The 17139-nt window shown below is 41.3% G+C and overlaps 1 protein-coding gene across 1 annotated transcript in view; it reads left to right on the forward strand.

Annotated features, from left to right (window-relative positions):
* LOC127568024 (WD repeat-containing protein 27-like) overlaps positions 1 to 17139 on the forward strand; it is a 373338-nt gene that overhangs the window by 201277 nt on the left and 154922 nt on the right. Inside the window, exon 10 of the mRNA XM_052011271.1 lies at positions 2443 to 2541. Within this exon, the coding sequence (XP_051867231.1) occupies positions 2443 to 2541 (99 nt within the window). The remainder of the gene's footprint in view (positions 1 to 2442; positions 2542 to 17139) is intronic.

Consider the following 17139-nt stretch of genomic DNA (forward strand, 5'->3'; position numbering starts at 1 on the left):
TGCTGCTGCTCTCTGCACTTTTCTTGGAGTTGTTGAATGGTGAAATCAGTTCCTCTGTACCTCTAGGTGGATTTGGGAAGTGGCTGTGTGGCCACTGGGAGGACAAGGCTGAGGTGAACCCTGGCGATGACTTTCCCTGTGACATTCAACAGAGGAGCCCTCTGTCAGGGTCGTCTCCTTTCGTGAAGATGGTCACGATTACAGAATCTTGGAGGTCCCCTGGTCTGAGAGTGGTAAACACTGCCCAGTCCATCTTCTTCAGCCCTTGGCCTCTTCTACCTATCACCTCTCAGCTTATTACATCTTCTCCCCTTCCCCTCTCACCTGGACTCGCCTATCACCTGATCTCACCTCTCCCCCGCCTGCATGTACTCCTCCCCCTCCCCCCCACCTTCTTATTCTGGCTTCTGCCCTCTTCCTTTCCAGTCCTGATGAAGGGTCTTGGCCCGAAACGTCATCTGTTTCTTTCCCTCCATGAATACTGCCTGACCTGCTGAGTTCCTCCAGCACTTTTTGTGAATTGCTCCAGTCCATCTCAGGCTTGTCACTTCCTTCCATCCAGTCCACCTTCATGGTTCAGGAGAACTAACAGGATCGTCAAGGACGCCTCCACCCTGGCCATTCCTTTATCGCTGGCACGGTAGAGGGCAGGCACAGTAGTGTAGCGGTTAGCGTAACACTATTACAGCACCAGAGACCCAGGTTCAATTCCAGCTGCTGTCTGTAAGGAGTTTGTACTTTCTCCCCGTGTCTGCGTGAGTCTGCTCCGGTTTCCTCCCACATTCCAAAGACGTACGGGTTAGGAAGTTCTGGGCATGCTATGATGCTATGAAGCGTGGCGACACTTGCGGGCTGCCCTGAGAACACTCTACGCAAAAGATGCATTTCACTGTGTGTTTCGATGTACATGTGACTAATAAAGATATCTCTTATCATTTCAATATAAAGTACCTTCTGGGAGAAGATATAGGAGCTTGAAAGCCTGGATGATCAGATTCAAGAACAGCTTCTTCTCCGCTGCTATCAGACTGCTGAACCAATCGCCTCTGTCACGTCGCCTTCTGGTGGTGCTGCCACATTCTTGAACCCATAATTCTACCTTTCTCCATCATTCTGTTATTGTCACTTTAGCATTTCTTTTTGCACTACTTCAGATTGCACTACAATCGTTGTACCATTCTGTTGTTTTGCACTCGTTGTTGTGTTCGTTGTTGTATTTATTATTATTTATTATTACCATGTATACTGTTTACCCTGTGAGCTTCATACAAATAAGGAATTTCTTTGCACACTGGCGTATCGGACAATAAGTTAAACTAACTAACAAACTATCCTCCTCCTCCTCCCAGATGGGAGACGATTAGATTGGGGATGTGTGACTGAGGTTCTTCATCACAGGGTTTTAGAGTTTCAGTGAGGATACCATCTGCTTCTGAGGCATTGTTACTTTTGAGTTGGAATATGGAGAATATGGTTTTCTCAGCTTCTTGAAGATCAAAAAAACAGTAAATATTGGAATCTGAAATAAAAATTAAAAATGCTGGAAACATGCAGCAGGTTTCTGTGCTGTATGCTTCTATATTTCAATGATCAGGTAACATCTGTGGAAAGAGAATGGTTTACAGGGCATTGGTGATCCCTGCCCTTTGATATGCTTCTGAGATCTAGCCTAGCTACAGCAGGCATCTCAAGGCACTGTAAAATACCACCGATGCTGTCTTTCCAAATTCCCCAGGTTATTGAAATGATGTGTGAATCAACATCAATTTCCTCCCCCAGGCCTACATCCCAAGCATTGAGGCCCCAGTTATTCTCAGTTGGGTACATCAGGCTGGCCACTTTGTTTGCTTGGCTGACACAAGACTCCTGAAACAGGCACATTATTCTGACTCTTTCATTGAAGATTACCAGGTGGGACAGAGAAAGTGATTCAAGGATGTGCTTAAGGCTTCCTTAAAAAAGTGCAGCATCCCCACTGACTCCTGGGATCCTCTGCAACAAGATCACTGGAAGTGGAGAAGGATGTATTGAGAACCTCAAGGCCATGCATCGGGAGCACACAGAAGCCCTGTGTAAACAGCAGAAGGAGTGCATCACCTCACAAACCACCCACCCATCCACCCCATCAATCATCTTCTGATCCATCTGTGGAACCAGGGGAGGGTCTGCCATTCCCACATAGATCTCATTAGCCACTTAAAACTCACAACACCAGAATGGGAGCAAGTCATCCTTGATCCTGACAGACTGCCTAAGAAGGAATAGGTAGCCATACTCTCTTCTGTGTTGAAAGGTCATGGGTTTTATATACCATTCTAGAGCATGAGCTCTGCATCCAAACTAAAAAAAAGTTGCTTTTTTTATGATAATAAAGAAATTTCATGCAGATGTGCTGTGCCAATGTCTGATTCTATTATGTTTTACATTCTCTGTTCTTTGCAGGCCTACTTGTTTGAACTCTGCTCCAGTAATTTCATCCACAAGTTAACAGGACATACAGAAACTGTCATTAATTTGGCATTTAGTTCTTCTGCACCCAAGGTAACCAATTCCAGCTTAATTCCAAAATGAATGAATCAGTTGGTTAACAAATAGGAAAAGCTGCCATTCAACCTGAGCATTTATTTACTGATCTGATGGACAAGTTAATGATGTTTTGGCAATGAATGATTAATTTAAATGTGGATTAGTATCAAATTCTAATAGTTTTGTAAAACTTGTACAACTATTTCTTCTCTGTTATTTACGCAATTGAAAATACATAACCAAACTATTATTTGATATGTGAAACAGAACTATTTTATTTCTTGTAGGCATGCTTTGATTATTTATATGTCATAAAGGCATCCTGAAGGGGAGGTTAGTTGGGTGGTTTGGTCAAAAAAAACTTTGCCCTTTTAGTTGGCAGGATGAGGTTCCTGATGGGACAGTATGGACCTACAGTTAAGAAACAACTGCTCTGTCAAACAAAAAGTGCATAATCTAGTTGGGGTATAATAGGAACTACACCTGCTGTTGTCCTGAGAGGCGATGGTGGTTTTGGGTTTGAAAAATGCTGTTGAAGAAGCAGTGATGACTTGCTGTATTGCATCCCGATGATTGATCCCCAGTGCACCTGTGGGGTTCATGGGACTGGGCTTTGTTGATTTACTCTCCAATTTTACTTCCTTTTTTCTCTCTCTGGAGGTATCACGTTGTCTTACTATAGAAACTTGGGAGGTTACCATTCCAACTCCACACCACACCAATTCAACAAGCATTATTATAAAAGTTTAAAATGTTGTGTCTTGGTATCATTCTGTTGTAATTCTCATTTAAAAGCAAAGCACCTCTGCAGGCTGAATTAGCCATTCTTTCTTTAAGTGGATAGTATTATAAAGCATAATAAGGAATAGAATATAACGAGATTTGTATCATAGGGGCATAAGTATCAAGTGCCGGCATAAATTCAGTGGAAGTGCAGAATGGTCGATGGATTCTGATGTACTGGTATGATGCATTTTGATTTTAGAAGCAGTGGTTACTCCATAAATGCAGCCCAAGATTAGAATATATTTTTCAATTTCCCAACAATGATGATCAGCTTCAATGACAAATTGTCAGATAGTGGAAGAGAAGAGGAGGCAACTGCCAGAGGGCAGTAAAAGGGAATCACACAATCTTCAAAATTAGCATCAGGACAGAGTTCCACACTAAGACCAGCCACTTGTCAGTGGAGAGAAATGCCTTGGTGGTTTTACCTGAGGGCTTCATTCTGAGAACATGAACATTGTTTTCCAGTAAAAACCAGAACCTGGACTTTCTAGTTCTTGTTACAAAAACACATGGAGACCAGGCCCCACCCTTGACCTTCCTGGGAGTTATGCTGATAAAGGTCTGGTTGAGTAATTACTTGCCAAGGTCTGGTTGAGTCTACCCTTTCTTCCATAAGTAAAAACAGAAAACACTGGAAACACTCAATAGGTCAGGCAGCATCTATAGAAAGAGGAACATTTAACTTTTCATTTCTGGGACCCTTCATCAGAACCTTTGTCAGAAAGCACTCTACCTTTTCTGCCTTTGTGCTAAACCCCTCTGATTTCAGTTATCTGGATGAAGAAAGCTGTTTTTGTGATATAGTAAGTTAAGAGTTATGAGATGTCTATTGAGTTCCAAGACCGGCTAACAGATTTCTAATAGTTTCTAGTCCTGTCGGAAACAACTTGGTTATTTTATTAACTTTTACTTTGGTGTGTTTATTGTGAAACTTTCATAAAAATCAATGGCTCTACATTACCCCTGATTCTTTCTTCACAGATGCTGTCTGACATGCTATATATTTTTAGCATTTTCTGTTCATATTTAAAATTTTCAGCATTGTTTTGCTTTCATGTATATATATTTGCTTTTAAAACCCTAATGTTAAAAGTTTCTTACTACCTTCAGTGGATATGTTTTGGAAATATCATAGCATAACCCATAATTGCAGTCTCTGGCTTTAATATTAATATTTCATTAAGTTGTTTTAATATTCTTAATGTTAATATACTTACTAGTTCATAGTTTAGAACAAAAACAACAAGAGTGCAGTCAGAGAAAATTTGACATCAGAACATTTAAGATGATGTTAGGATAGGTGACAGAAAGGGTGATTCACGAGCAAGGAGCACAAAAGAAGAAACAGAGGCGCAGAAATGTTGAAGGAGCAAATTCATGACTTGGGGCAATAGCTAGAGGTTGAGTAGCTTTTGGTAAATCAGTGAGCATCAGGGATCTGCCCAAAACTAGAGATGTGCTGAATCCTGGAGGGTTGGTATTGGTATTGGTTCATTATTGTCACTTGTACCGAGGTACAGTGAAAATCTTGTCTTGCACACCGTTTGTACAGATCAATTCATTACACAGTGCATTGAGGTAGTACAGGGTAAGAACAATAACAGAATACAAAGTAAAGTGTCACAGCTACAGGGAAGTGCATTGCAGGTAGACAATAAGGTGCAAGGTCATAACAAGGTTGTTGTAGGGTTGAAAGAGGTGTAGTGATAGGAATTGGGGAGAGACTATATGAGAAATCAAAGCAGAAAATGCTGGGAATTCATAATCAGAATCCAGAATCATATTTATTATCCCTAACATATGATGTGAAATTTGTTGTTTTGTGGCAGCAGTACAGTGCAAAGACATAAAATCTATAAATTACAAAAATAAATAAATAGTGCAAAAAAGGAATAGTGAGGTAGTGTCCATGGATTCATGGATCATTCAGAAATCTGATGGCGGAGGGGAAGAAGCTGTTCCTGAATCTTTGAGTTTGGATCTTCAGGCTCCTGTACCACCTCCCCGATGGTAGTAACGAGAAGAGGACATGTCCTGGATGGTGAGGGTCCTTAACGATGGATGCCACCTTCTTGAGGCACTGCCTCTTGAAGATGTCCTCGATGGGTCGCAACAACAACCTCGCACTTAACATCAGCAAGACCAAGGAACTGATTGTGGACTCAGGAAGGGGAAGTTGGGAGAACATGCACTAGTCCTCATTGAGGGGTCAGCAGTGAAAAGGGTGAGCAGCTTCAAGTTCCTGGGCACCAACATCTCAGAGGATCTATCCTGGGCCCAACACATTGATGCAATCATGAAGAAGGCATGCCAGCGGCTCTACTTCATTAGGAGTTTGATGAGATTTGGTATGTCACCAAAGACTCTTGCAAATTTCTACAGATATCTGGTGGAGAGCATTATGACTGGTTGTATCATAGCCTGGTATGGAGACTCTAATGCACGGGATCAAAAGAGGCTGAAGGGGGTTGTAGACTCTTCCAGCTCCATCATGGGCACAACCCTCCCTCGCTGATCTATCTCACTCCTGGAAACCTCCTCATCACCATCTAAGATTCTACCCACAACAGTGGTGTCATCAGTGAATTTACAAATGATGTTTGAGCTGCGCATAGCCACACGATAATGAGTATAGAGAGAGTAGAGCAGTGGGCTGACCACACATCCTTGAGGTGTACCTGTGTTGATAGTCAGGGAGGAGGCAATGTTATTACCGATCCGCACTGACTGTGGTCTCCCAATAAAGAAGTCAAGGATCCAGTTGCAGAGGGAGGTATAGAGGCCCAGGTTTTGAAGCTTGGTTACTTGTACTGAGGGAATGATAGTGTTGAACACCGAGCAGTAATTGATAAACAATAGCCTGAGGTATGTCTTGCAGTTGTCTAGGAGTGGAGATATGAGAACCAGTGAGATTGCAGAGGGAGTAAACGAGTTAATATTTCAGGTGGATGACCTTTCATTAGAAAGGATTTGAAAATTGGGGACAGAATTTTAAGTTTGATGTGTTTGATAAAATGGCACCAAAACAAAAGACTGATGGATGACCAGCACTTGTTTGGATACAGGTAAAATAGTTTTGGATGTCAGCTTTACAGGTGGTGTGGGACAGAAGGCTAGCCAGGAAATACAGGGGCTCCCCGGGTTATCGCAGACCTCACTTAGAAATCTGACTAGATGCAAATTCTCTCATAAATTTTTAAAGAATTTTTCAAACTCAAAGTTGAGTTTATTGTTTTATGCATTAGTACATGTATGCACAGGTGCAATGAAAAACTTACTTGCAGCAGCATCACAATATGGGAAGCTTTAGAGAGGGTGCAGAGGAGATTTACCCAGGATGCTGCCTGGATTGGAGAGCATGTCTTATGAGGATAGGTTGAGTGAGCTAGGGCTTTTCTCTTTGGAGAGAAGGAGGATGAGAGGTGACTTGATAGAGGTGTACAAGATGATAAGAGGCATAGATCGAGTGGACAGTCAGAGACTTTTTCCCAGGGCGAAAATGGCTAACACGAGGGGGCATAATTTTAAGGTGATTGGAGGAAGGTATAGGGGGGATGTAAGAGGCAAGTTTTTTACACAGAGAGTGGTGGGTGCATGGAATGCACTGCTAGCAGAGGTGGTGGAGGCAGATACATTAGGGTTATGGGAAAAGGCAGGTAGTTGGAGCTGAGTCCACAGACAGATCATCCATAATCTTATTGAATAGCGGAGTAGGCTCGACGGGCCAGACGGCCTACTCCTGCTCCTATTTCTTATGTTCTTATGTTTTTATTCCATTAGTTTAATATGGGTAGTGTTAGGGTGAATTTTCGATGAAATTAAAGAACTATAGGAAGTGTATGAAGAGTGGTACAATGTTTCTGACTTACAGCAAAATTGGCTTACGGACAGTTGTCAGGAACAGAACCCTTATGTAACCCAGGGACTGGCTGTATATGGAATAGACAAGCCTAGAGAAGTAAAGAAAGGCATGATAGGGCTTTCAGCAGCAGATGAGCTGAGGCATGGGCAGCGACAAGTGATGTCACCAAGACCACCTTTAAGGTGGGCCATCTTATAGTCAAGTTAGAATCCCAAGATTTGAAGCAATGTATTATTTTCTATTATCACAGTGAAGTTATTTTATTTCAGATTATTGGGCTGTAAGAAATAATAGCACTGATGAGTTAAATTTTACCTCTGTTCCAGGTTTTGGAGAAAGTTCTAAATGTAAGCATAACTTGTATTATAAATTTACCCTCTTTTATAGGTTAGCCAGCGTTACCATTATGGTATTTGTCTTCATAAATCACACTTGGTTTCCAACCTGATTTTCTAGAGTTGCACATCTGTGTTTTCTTCATTTTGCACTTAGTTTCTCTGGCATTAACATTAAAATCAGTGAAAATATTTGTAATGTTCACATGAATATGCTTCATATTCACGCAGCTGAATCCATCCAAACTTTCAGTCATCTTGTTTTTTCTCTCAGCAACTGTATAGACTCCTCAGAGTTAAAGCATCCTGTGCATAATACCCGACTAAAGCCAAACATCAGCACAATTTAAAACAGATTTTTCCTCCCTATTGTAGATCTTTGTTGTTGGAGTTTATAATGAATCCTCATTAGCATAAAGACTTATGGGTCAACAATAAGTAGGGATACTTGGGAGTTTAGTCAAAGGTCCGAGCCCTGAGACTTGGTACACAAAGGCAATGAGTTTCCAACAATACCCCCCCACTGTACCTTTCCCACTCCAGGGAAACAGTGGCTCAGTGAAATACAATCTGTCAGTCTGGCAGTCTTTAAATTTGGAAGGTTAGGTTGTAACTTTGGTTGTTGGAATGGTTCACAGTATAATATATACTTAATGAAAAGCAGCAACTGAGATACAAGCACTTCACTATTACGTCACATGGAATACTATTAGGGATAACTGTGTACTAATAACATTTTACCAGATAACAAAAGGAAGAAGCAGCATCATTGCAAAAAGTGACAGTGTAATGAGTTCAATATTTCAGTTTTCTTCTTTCAAAACTTGAGGAAATAAAACTATTTGTGACTGTTCATTAAAGTTAAGTCATAAATATCGACAGGGACAACAACTTGCCTTAACCATAAGAGTTCTGGGAAGTCTCATCTGAAAGGTTTAAAGTATCTGACTGAAGCATTTGGTGGACACAGGCTCCAGGAGTTAAAATGCATCCCCAATAAACATTCATCCATCTTTCAGGATGAAGCATTTAATGAAGCCCCAGACTGACAATGCAAAATATCCCCCATGCTACTACCAGATGAAGAGGAGGATAGTTTAGTCATAGAGTCATAGAGTTATACAGTATGGAAACAGGTCTTCAACCCAACTTGTCCATACCAACCAAGTTGCCTTCCTGAGCTAACCCCATTTGCCTCCATTTGGCCCATATCCCTCTGAACCTTTCCTATCCATGTACCTGTCCAAATGTCTTTTTAGATGTACCTGCCTCTACCCTCAGGCAGTTTGCTTCATATACCCACCACAATTTATGTGAAAAATTTGTCCCTCAGGTCCCCTTTAAATCTTTCCCCTCTCACCTTAAACATATGTCCTCTAGTTTTAAACTTCCCTACCCTGGGAAAGAAACTGTGAAAAACCACCTTATCTAGGTCTCTCATGATTTTATATAAGGTCACCCCTCAGCCTCCTTCACTCCAGGGAGTACAGTCCCAGCCTATCCTGTCTCTCCTTATAACTCAGGCCCTCCAGTTCTGGCAATATCCTTGTAAATCCTCTTCCCTAATGTCCATTGAGACGACCCAGCTGATTGCAATAAATTATTCATCATTGCAAAGTATTCAGACAGCAAGAGAAGCCAATAACGTTTAGGAACCTGGGAATAAAATTGGAAGTCAGATAAAGGTCTTTTACCAAAAGGGAAATAAATTAGTTGCAAACAAAGATTATTGGTTTATCAGGCAGAATAAATGGATTCAGGAATAATTATTATTTATTACATGTGTTTTCTGCATGTAGGATGTAAATTTAATGAATTTTAATTTAATATTGAAAATTATTCAGAAAGAAATATCTTGAAAGAAATATCTCCAAAGAAATGATTCCCAATCCCAATATTACTTTGGGTTTTGCATTAGACCATAACAGCATTAGATGTAGGAGCAAGGAGAGCCCAGTCAGTAAGATCATAGCTGCACCACTTTCCTGCATTAACCTCATACTCTTTAATTCCCCATTACCTAAAAATCTATCAATCTTGGTATTATTTGTAGTCTTCAAACACTGATACTGCTTTCAACCATTAGAATCACAACTCCTCTATCAATCATGAGGAGTTTGACGAGATTTGGTACATCACCAAAGACTCTTACAAATTTCTATAGATGTACTATATATATCTATAGAAATTTCTATAGATTCTGGACAGTGTAGAGGAGCAGAGGGATCTGGGGGTTCATATCCACAGATCACTGAAAGTCGCCTCACAAGTAGATAGGGTAGTTAAGAAAGTTTATGGGATGTTAGCTTTCATAAATCGTGGGATTGAGTTTAAGAGCCGCAAAGTAATGATGCAGCTTTACAAAACTCTGGTTAGGCCACACTTAGAGTACTGTGTCCAGTTCTGGTCGCCTCATTATAGGAAGGATGTGGAGGCGTTGGAAAGGGTGCAGAGGAGATTTACCAGGATGCTGCCTGGTTTAGATTATCCATAATCCATAATCATATGGATTATGAGGAGAGACTAAAGGAGCTAGGGCTTTACTCGTTGGAGAGAAGATGAGAGGAGAGATGATAGAGGTGTAAGATATTAAGAAGAATAGGTAGAGTGGACAGCCAGTGCCTCTTTCCCAGGGCACCATTGCTCAAAACAAGAGGACATGGCTTTAAGGTAATGGGTGGGAAGTTCAAGGGAGATGTCAGAAGGAGGTTTTTCACCCAGAGAGTGGTTGGTGCATGGAATGCGCTGCCTGGGGTGGTGGTGGAGGCTGATACGTTGGTCAATTTCAAGAGATTGTTAGATAACCATATGGAGGAATTTAAAATAGAGGGATATGTGGGAGGAAGGGGTTAGATAGTCTTAGGTGTGGTTTGAAGGGCGGCACAACATAGTCGGCCAAAGGGCCTGTATTGTGCTGTATTGTTCTATGGTCCTATGGTACGGTGGAGAGCATTCTGATTGGCTGCATCACAGCCTGGTACAGAGGCTCCAATGCACAGGGTCGCAAGAGGCTGCAGAGGGTTGTAGACTCAGCCAGCTCCATCACGGGCACAACCCTCCCCACCATCAAGGACGTCTTCAAGAGGTGGTACCTCAAGAAGGTAGCAGCTATCATTAAGGACCGTCACCATCCGAGATAAGCCCACTTCTCGTTACTACCATCATGGAGGAGGTACAGGAGCCTGAAGACCCAGACTCAACAATTTAGGAGCAGCTTCTTCCCCTCTGCCATCAGATTTCTGAATGGTCCATGAACCCATGAACACTACCTCATTATTCCTTTCTTGTTGCACTATTTATCTATTTTTGTAATTTGTAGATTTTTATGTCTTTGCACTGTACTGCTGCAGCAAAACAACAAATTTCACACCATATGTCAGTGATAATAAACCTGATTCTGCAAATTGTATAAAAGTTTGCCTCTCAATAACTGAAAGCAAAGGTCATCAAAAAAGTTACCAATTATGACGGTTCCAGACTGAAATGCTAAATTGTAAAGTCTAAATTATAACCCTTCTGTGAATTTAAGGAACTAATCTATTCTCAAGGTCTGAAGAGCACTTGCAAGCCCCTTGAGCTTCAACTGTGGTTTCTAACATCATGTAGACTTCTCAATTGGATTACTGTCTTGAAATTCACTTGGGGGTATCTGGTATCTTTTATGTAATATTACTTGAGATACTATGCTGTAAATTGGAAAACCAGTAAATTTATTTTGACTCCTTATCGGTACTATATAAAAAAAGGTCTTTATTTTCTGCTGTTTAAGCCAGTAAAAGAGTACATTGCAAATAGCTTATGGATGTTTTTCTATACACAAATACTGCTGTGAATAAAGAACTAACCAGTATGGTATTTAACCACAGTTAGTTCTCATTTGCATCTGTTTTGTTTAACAGGATCCAACATTAAACACACTATACAACAAAGATTTAGGATGCAAGAGTATCCTCTTTGCTGATTCAGATACTTGTATAGAAAGACATTATTGTGGTTTAACTGAAAGGTATAATTTCCTCTCACTGCGTGCAGTGTACCATGTGATGACATTCTGTGGCTGTCCACAAATTTTAGCAATTTCCTAAAAATGTGGAAAAATGAAACAAATTCCACTTTATGAATAAATTCCATAAAGTTCTTCAAATACTGGCAGACTAACATCAACGTGGAATAGTCATGAATAAAGTCTGAAAAATATCTGCTACTTACACTAATACTGCAGCAAAGAATGGAAGAAGTAGAAGGACCACTCCTAGATGTCTGTCAACAGATTGATTTGAGTTTGAACATTTTTTAGTGGATTCAATGTTTATTTTGAGGAGGGTTAGAAGTGTGTGAGAAATGAGGATGGTGTGTATACTGTTTATGTGTGTGTGTGTGTGTGTGTGTGTGTGTGTGTGTGTGTGTGTGTCTGTGTGTCTGTGTGAAAACAGCATTATTTATATTAAAAGTCACCCTGACATAGGTAGTGAGGTCATGACATTTCTTGCGACATTGCTCCAGAGTTGTGTGGTTTTCACTTTCTGCTGTGACAGTCCTATCCTTGTCTTGCCAGCAGAGCACCAACAACATGCAATAGCTGCCGTTTTGGTGGCTGTCTGCAGTGATAAAGGAGAGAGCTCCTTGATTTCCAGAGAGTGACATAGGTGTCCCACTGAGTGCGATACATGCCATGTTTGAGTTCCTGTGGGCTAAGGGGGTAATGAGAACTGCCAGTAATGTCCAGTTGTTGTGGAGTGTGTATGCCTCTCAGGGTTAGTACATTTCTCTAAATGTAAGGCAGCACTGTATTGGCCAGTGTATTGAACAGGTGGATGGAAACTCTTCTAATTCTGATGCACACTTATTTTTATTGATCTTTGCTGTGGGACAAACTCTGGTGTTAACACTACACACAATGCTTTATCACACCTAAACAGGTAAAATCTAATTTCTAGCCAAGTGTCATTTCAGAATCAGCATCAGGTATATTATCACTAACTTATATGTTGTGAACTTTGTTGTTTTGTGGCAGCAATACAGTGCAAAGACATGAAATTACTATAAACGACAAAATAAATAAATAAGTAGTGCAAGAGAAAAAGGGATTACGAAGTATTGTTCATGGATCATTCAGAAATCTGATGGTGGACGGGAAGAAGCTGTTCCGAAATGTGTGGGTCTTCAGGCTCCTGTATCTCCTCCCCGATGGTATTAACGAGTCCTGGATGGTGAGGGTCCTGAGTGTGAATGCTGCCCTCTTGAGGCATTGCCTCTTGACGATGTCCTCAATGGTGGGGAGAGTTGTGCCTATGTTGGAGCTGGCTGAGTCTCCAGCCCTCTGTGATCCTGTGCATTGGAGCCTCCGTACCAGGCGGTGATGCAGCCAGTCTGAATACTCTCCACTGAACATCTATAGAAATTTGCAAGAGTCTTTGGTGACATACCAAATCTCCTCAAACTCCTAAGGAAGTAGAGCTGCTGGCGTGCCTTCTTCATGATTTCATCAATGTGTTGGGCTTAGGATAAATCCTCTGAGATGTTGGTGCCTAGGAACTTGAAGCTGGTCACCTTTTCCACCGCTGACCCCTTAATGAGGACTGGTGTGTGTTCTCCCAACTTCCGCTTGCTGAAGTCCGCAATCAATTCCTTGGTCTTGCTGATGTTGAGTGCAAGGTTACTATTGTGACGCCACTCAACCAGCCGATCTATCTCACTCCTGTACGCCTCCTGGTTGCCATCTGAGATTCTACCAACAACAGTAGTGTCATCGGCGAATTTATAGATGGCGTTTTAGCTGTGCTTAGCCACACAGCTACTATTCTGCTACTATCCATGTGGGCTGTCAGTATGGCATTACCAATACCATTTGTTTAGTTAAAGGAAATAAAAGCACCTAAATATACAAAAGCTATATCTAGTAGCACCTGATCAATATCTCAGCACATTTTCCATAGAATACATTGCTATAAGGTGTAGTAATTGTTGTTGTTGTAAATGTGGTGGCTCTGTTGGCAGACTTTAATGGCCTCATAATCAGCAGTAAGCAGAACATTGAGTTGAATTCTTCTTGGTGATGTCGGTTAATTAATCTGAGCACTGAATGAATTATCATTTTGAAAACAAAAGTTAGCACACTTATGCAAAGAATTGAGTTGTAAAACACTGCATTGTGTATCACAGTATCTCAGAAGATGATCACGCATCTGAAAAATTCCAACAATTGTCAAGATTAATTTGAACCACATGTTTAGTTTTATCTGTAATACAGGATACGGAAAATATAGTGCACTGGCTGAGACTGTCCCATCCCTGAGCAAATTTATTGCTCTGTTCTCACTTATAAGATGGTACTATCTCACTTCTAGATATAAGATATCTATGCTAAAGGCATGAAGCATCTTCTTGAATGATTTTGAGCAATCAGCAGGGAAAGTCTAGATTTAGTTTCGGGATTAGAAATCTTCCCTCTCTTCGCTATATCTGCATTTACTATTGTGTCCGCTTCCACCACCATTCCTGGCAGGGTGTTCCAGGCACCTCTCAACTTCTGTGTAAAAAAACTCCTTTAAACTTTCCCCCCTCACCTTAAGTGTATGTCCTCTAGTACTTCACATTTCTACCCTGGGAAAAAGACTCTGATTATCTACCCAATCTATGCCTCTCATAACTTTATAAAGCTCTATCAGGTCTCCCCTCAGCCTCTGATGCTCCAGAGAAAACAACCTAAGTTTGTCCAACCTAAATTATAGCTTATACTCTCAAATCCAACAGCAGCCTGGTGAACCTTTTCTGCACTCTTCACATCCTTCCTGTAATGGGGTGACCAGAACTGCACACAGTACTCCAAATGTGACCTAACTGAAGTTTTATAGAACTGCAACATGACTTTCTGAACTAGAGTTCCTCCAGCATCATAGAGTTTTTCATCATTCATGACTTCCTGACTCTTATACTCAGTGCCCTGAACAATGAAGGCAAACATGCCATATGCCTTCTTTACCACCCTATTGACTTGTGTTGCCACTTTCAGGAGGCTATGGACTTAGACACCAATGCCTCTGCCATCTACGAGATACTTTCCCCTTATATTTGACCTGCCAAAGTGCAAAACCTCACACTTGCATGGATTATATTCCATCTGCCATTTCTCTGCCCATATCTGCAGCTGATCTATATCCAGATGTATCCTCTGAGAACCTTCTTCACTATCCACGACTCTGCCAATTTTTGTGACATATGCAAACTTACTAATCAGCCCATCTACATTTTTGTCCAAGTCATTTTTATATATATCACAAGCAATGGAGGTCCCAGTGCTGATCCCTGTCATACACCACGTCAGAAAATGACCCATCCACTGCTACCCTCTGCCTCCTATCACCAAGCCAATTTTCGATCCAGTTTGCTACACATCCTCAGATCCCTTGTACCTTCACCTTCTGGACCAACCTACCATGTGGTAACCTGAAAATGCTTTCCATTGGTCACTGTACTTTCTTCTTATGTTATATTTGCCTTCAGATAAAACCATCAACCATAGTTGCTGAGATACAATGGGCATATTGGTGATACTTAGACTTCTGATCGTATAATGGCAGGAGGCACAGAATTCCCACTGGGCAGTTTTTTCCCCTTTCTTTTTAACCAGATTTCCAATGTCTCTTCTGTCTAGTTTGTTTTCATTTCTTTTCTCATCTGCTTTGTATGTTGCTGGAATGATTGTGAGTAGTTTTTACCATGTAGCATTGGGTGGAATAACCTTACCTTAAAATAGCTTTATTCATCTTTCCACCATCAACAATCAACCATAGCACCCACTAAACCACACTGCCCTCCGACAATAAAGATAACTGATGAGACCCTGGAAATTGTAGACAACTTCACTAATCTCAGGAGCCACCTCTTGGTGAAGGCAGACATTGATGACAACATTGTCTAGCAGCTTCAATGCCCTAGTGCACCTTTGGTCAATTGAGGAAACGTCCAATATTTTGTAACATAATTTGATATCTTCAAATGTGAAATTGTGTAGTGATGAAATAATGTGATAGACTGCTTATTATCATCTCTGAAATGGATTTTATAAATTGGATTATTGTCTGCAGGTGTTTGGTTATATTTTGCTGGATATTTTGGCAGATCCGTGTTTTCGCAGTTGTACGTTATGTTACTTTCTATGACACTAATTTACATTCATCTCTCAACTTCTCAGTGCGTAATATCATTTGAACATTATGTGCATTTAAGTCTGGACAAGGCTTGTAAAAGAAGATAGATATCTCATGAATTCCAGGTTGATTGCCAGCACCTGTCAAATTTGGGGAGGATATCTTCCACATTGTTTGTGCAAGGATAATTAATGGTGGTGCCTTTTGTAGAACTGGATGCCTTGGCTTACATATCATCCATACATCAGATGAGGTGAAGAAGTTAGCCAGTACTAATGCCAAGCTCTCATCAGTATAACTGAGCCGGCATTTGGACACATTTCCAAATGCTAAGATGTTGAAACTATGATATGTATTCCACCAGCGAGCACTTAACTCATGTCAGACTCCTTTGTCTGCACTTTTAAAACAGGCACTGGTCCATTTATTTTGAACAGTTTTGTATCTCCATTAAAATAATGTTAGATGAAATGGCAGAGCGGTATTCGGTACTGATGCAGCATTTCGACCCGAAACGTCGACAGTTCCTTTCCTCCCACAGATGCTGCTCGACCTGCTGAATTCCTCCAGCAGATTGTTTGTTGCTCCAGATTCCAGCAGTCTGCAGTCTTCAGTGTTCATGTGCTACCATCGGTGGTACCATTATGACTTGAGGGATTTTTTTCATTCAGTTTTGAGATGTGAGCATTTTTGGCAAGGCTTCCCAATTACTGCCCGTCCACAATTGCTCTTGAGAAGATGGTGGTACACTGCCTTCTTGAATTGCTGCAGCCCTTGTGATCAAGGTACTTCCACGCTACTGTTGGAAAGAGAGTTCTAAGATTTGGACCACACCATGATGAAGGTTCGGCAATATATTTCCAAGTCAGAATACTGTGCGACCAGCAGGAAAACCTGGAGATGCTGGTATTCCTATAAGCCTTCTTCCCTTTTCCTTCTTGATGGCAGAGAAATGGAATTGGAAAGTGCTGTTGAAGTAGCCATAGTGAAAAACAGCAGTGGATTTCCAAGAAGTGCATGCTCCAGCCATGGTTTAGTGGTGCTTGGTGTGAATATTTAAGGTGCTGGATGGGATGGCAAGTGGGGCATTTTGCCCTCATTGGTGTTGAGTTTTTTGAGTATTGTTGGAGCTATACTCATCCAGGTAAGTGGAGAATATCCTACCACACTCCTGACTTGTGCCCTGCAGATGATAGAAAAGTTTCACTGAGTCTGTAAGAAGAGCTGCTGATTCCCAACACTGGACTCCATGATCTGTGATCTGCTCAGGGGGTCCTGAGCAGGTGTCATGTGCTGCAAATGCCTGCTCTACAAGGTTGGCCCACCCCATTCATCCTGCATTGAAAACCTTGGATGTGAGCAGTATGCCATTGGCTCACTCTGTGTTCCTCCATGCATTAAATCGTCAGGTACTTAGGGGACCTGGAAGGAGCCAGAAGGTAAATTCTGGACTTCTTGCAACTCGTAACAAGTCCCA

This window comes from Pristis pectinata, chromosome 3, assembly GCF_009764475.1.
Source record: "Pristis pectinata isolate sPriPec2 chromosome 3, sPriPec2.1.pri, whole genome shotgun sequence".
Classification (NCBI taxonomy): Eukaryota; Metazoa; Chordata; class Chondrichthyes; order Rhinopristiformes; family Pristidae; genus Pristis; species Pristis pectinata.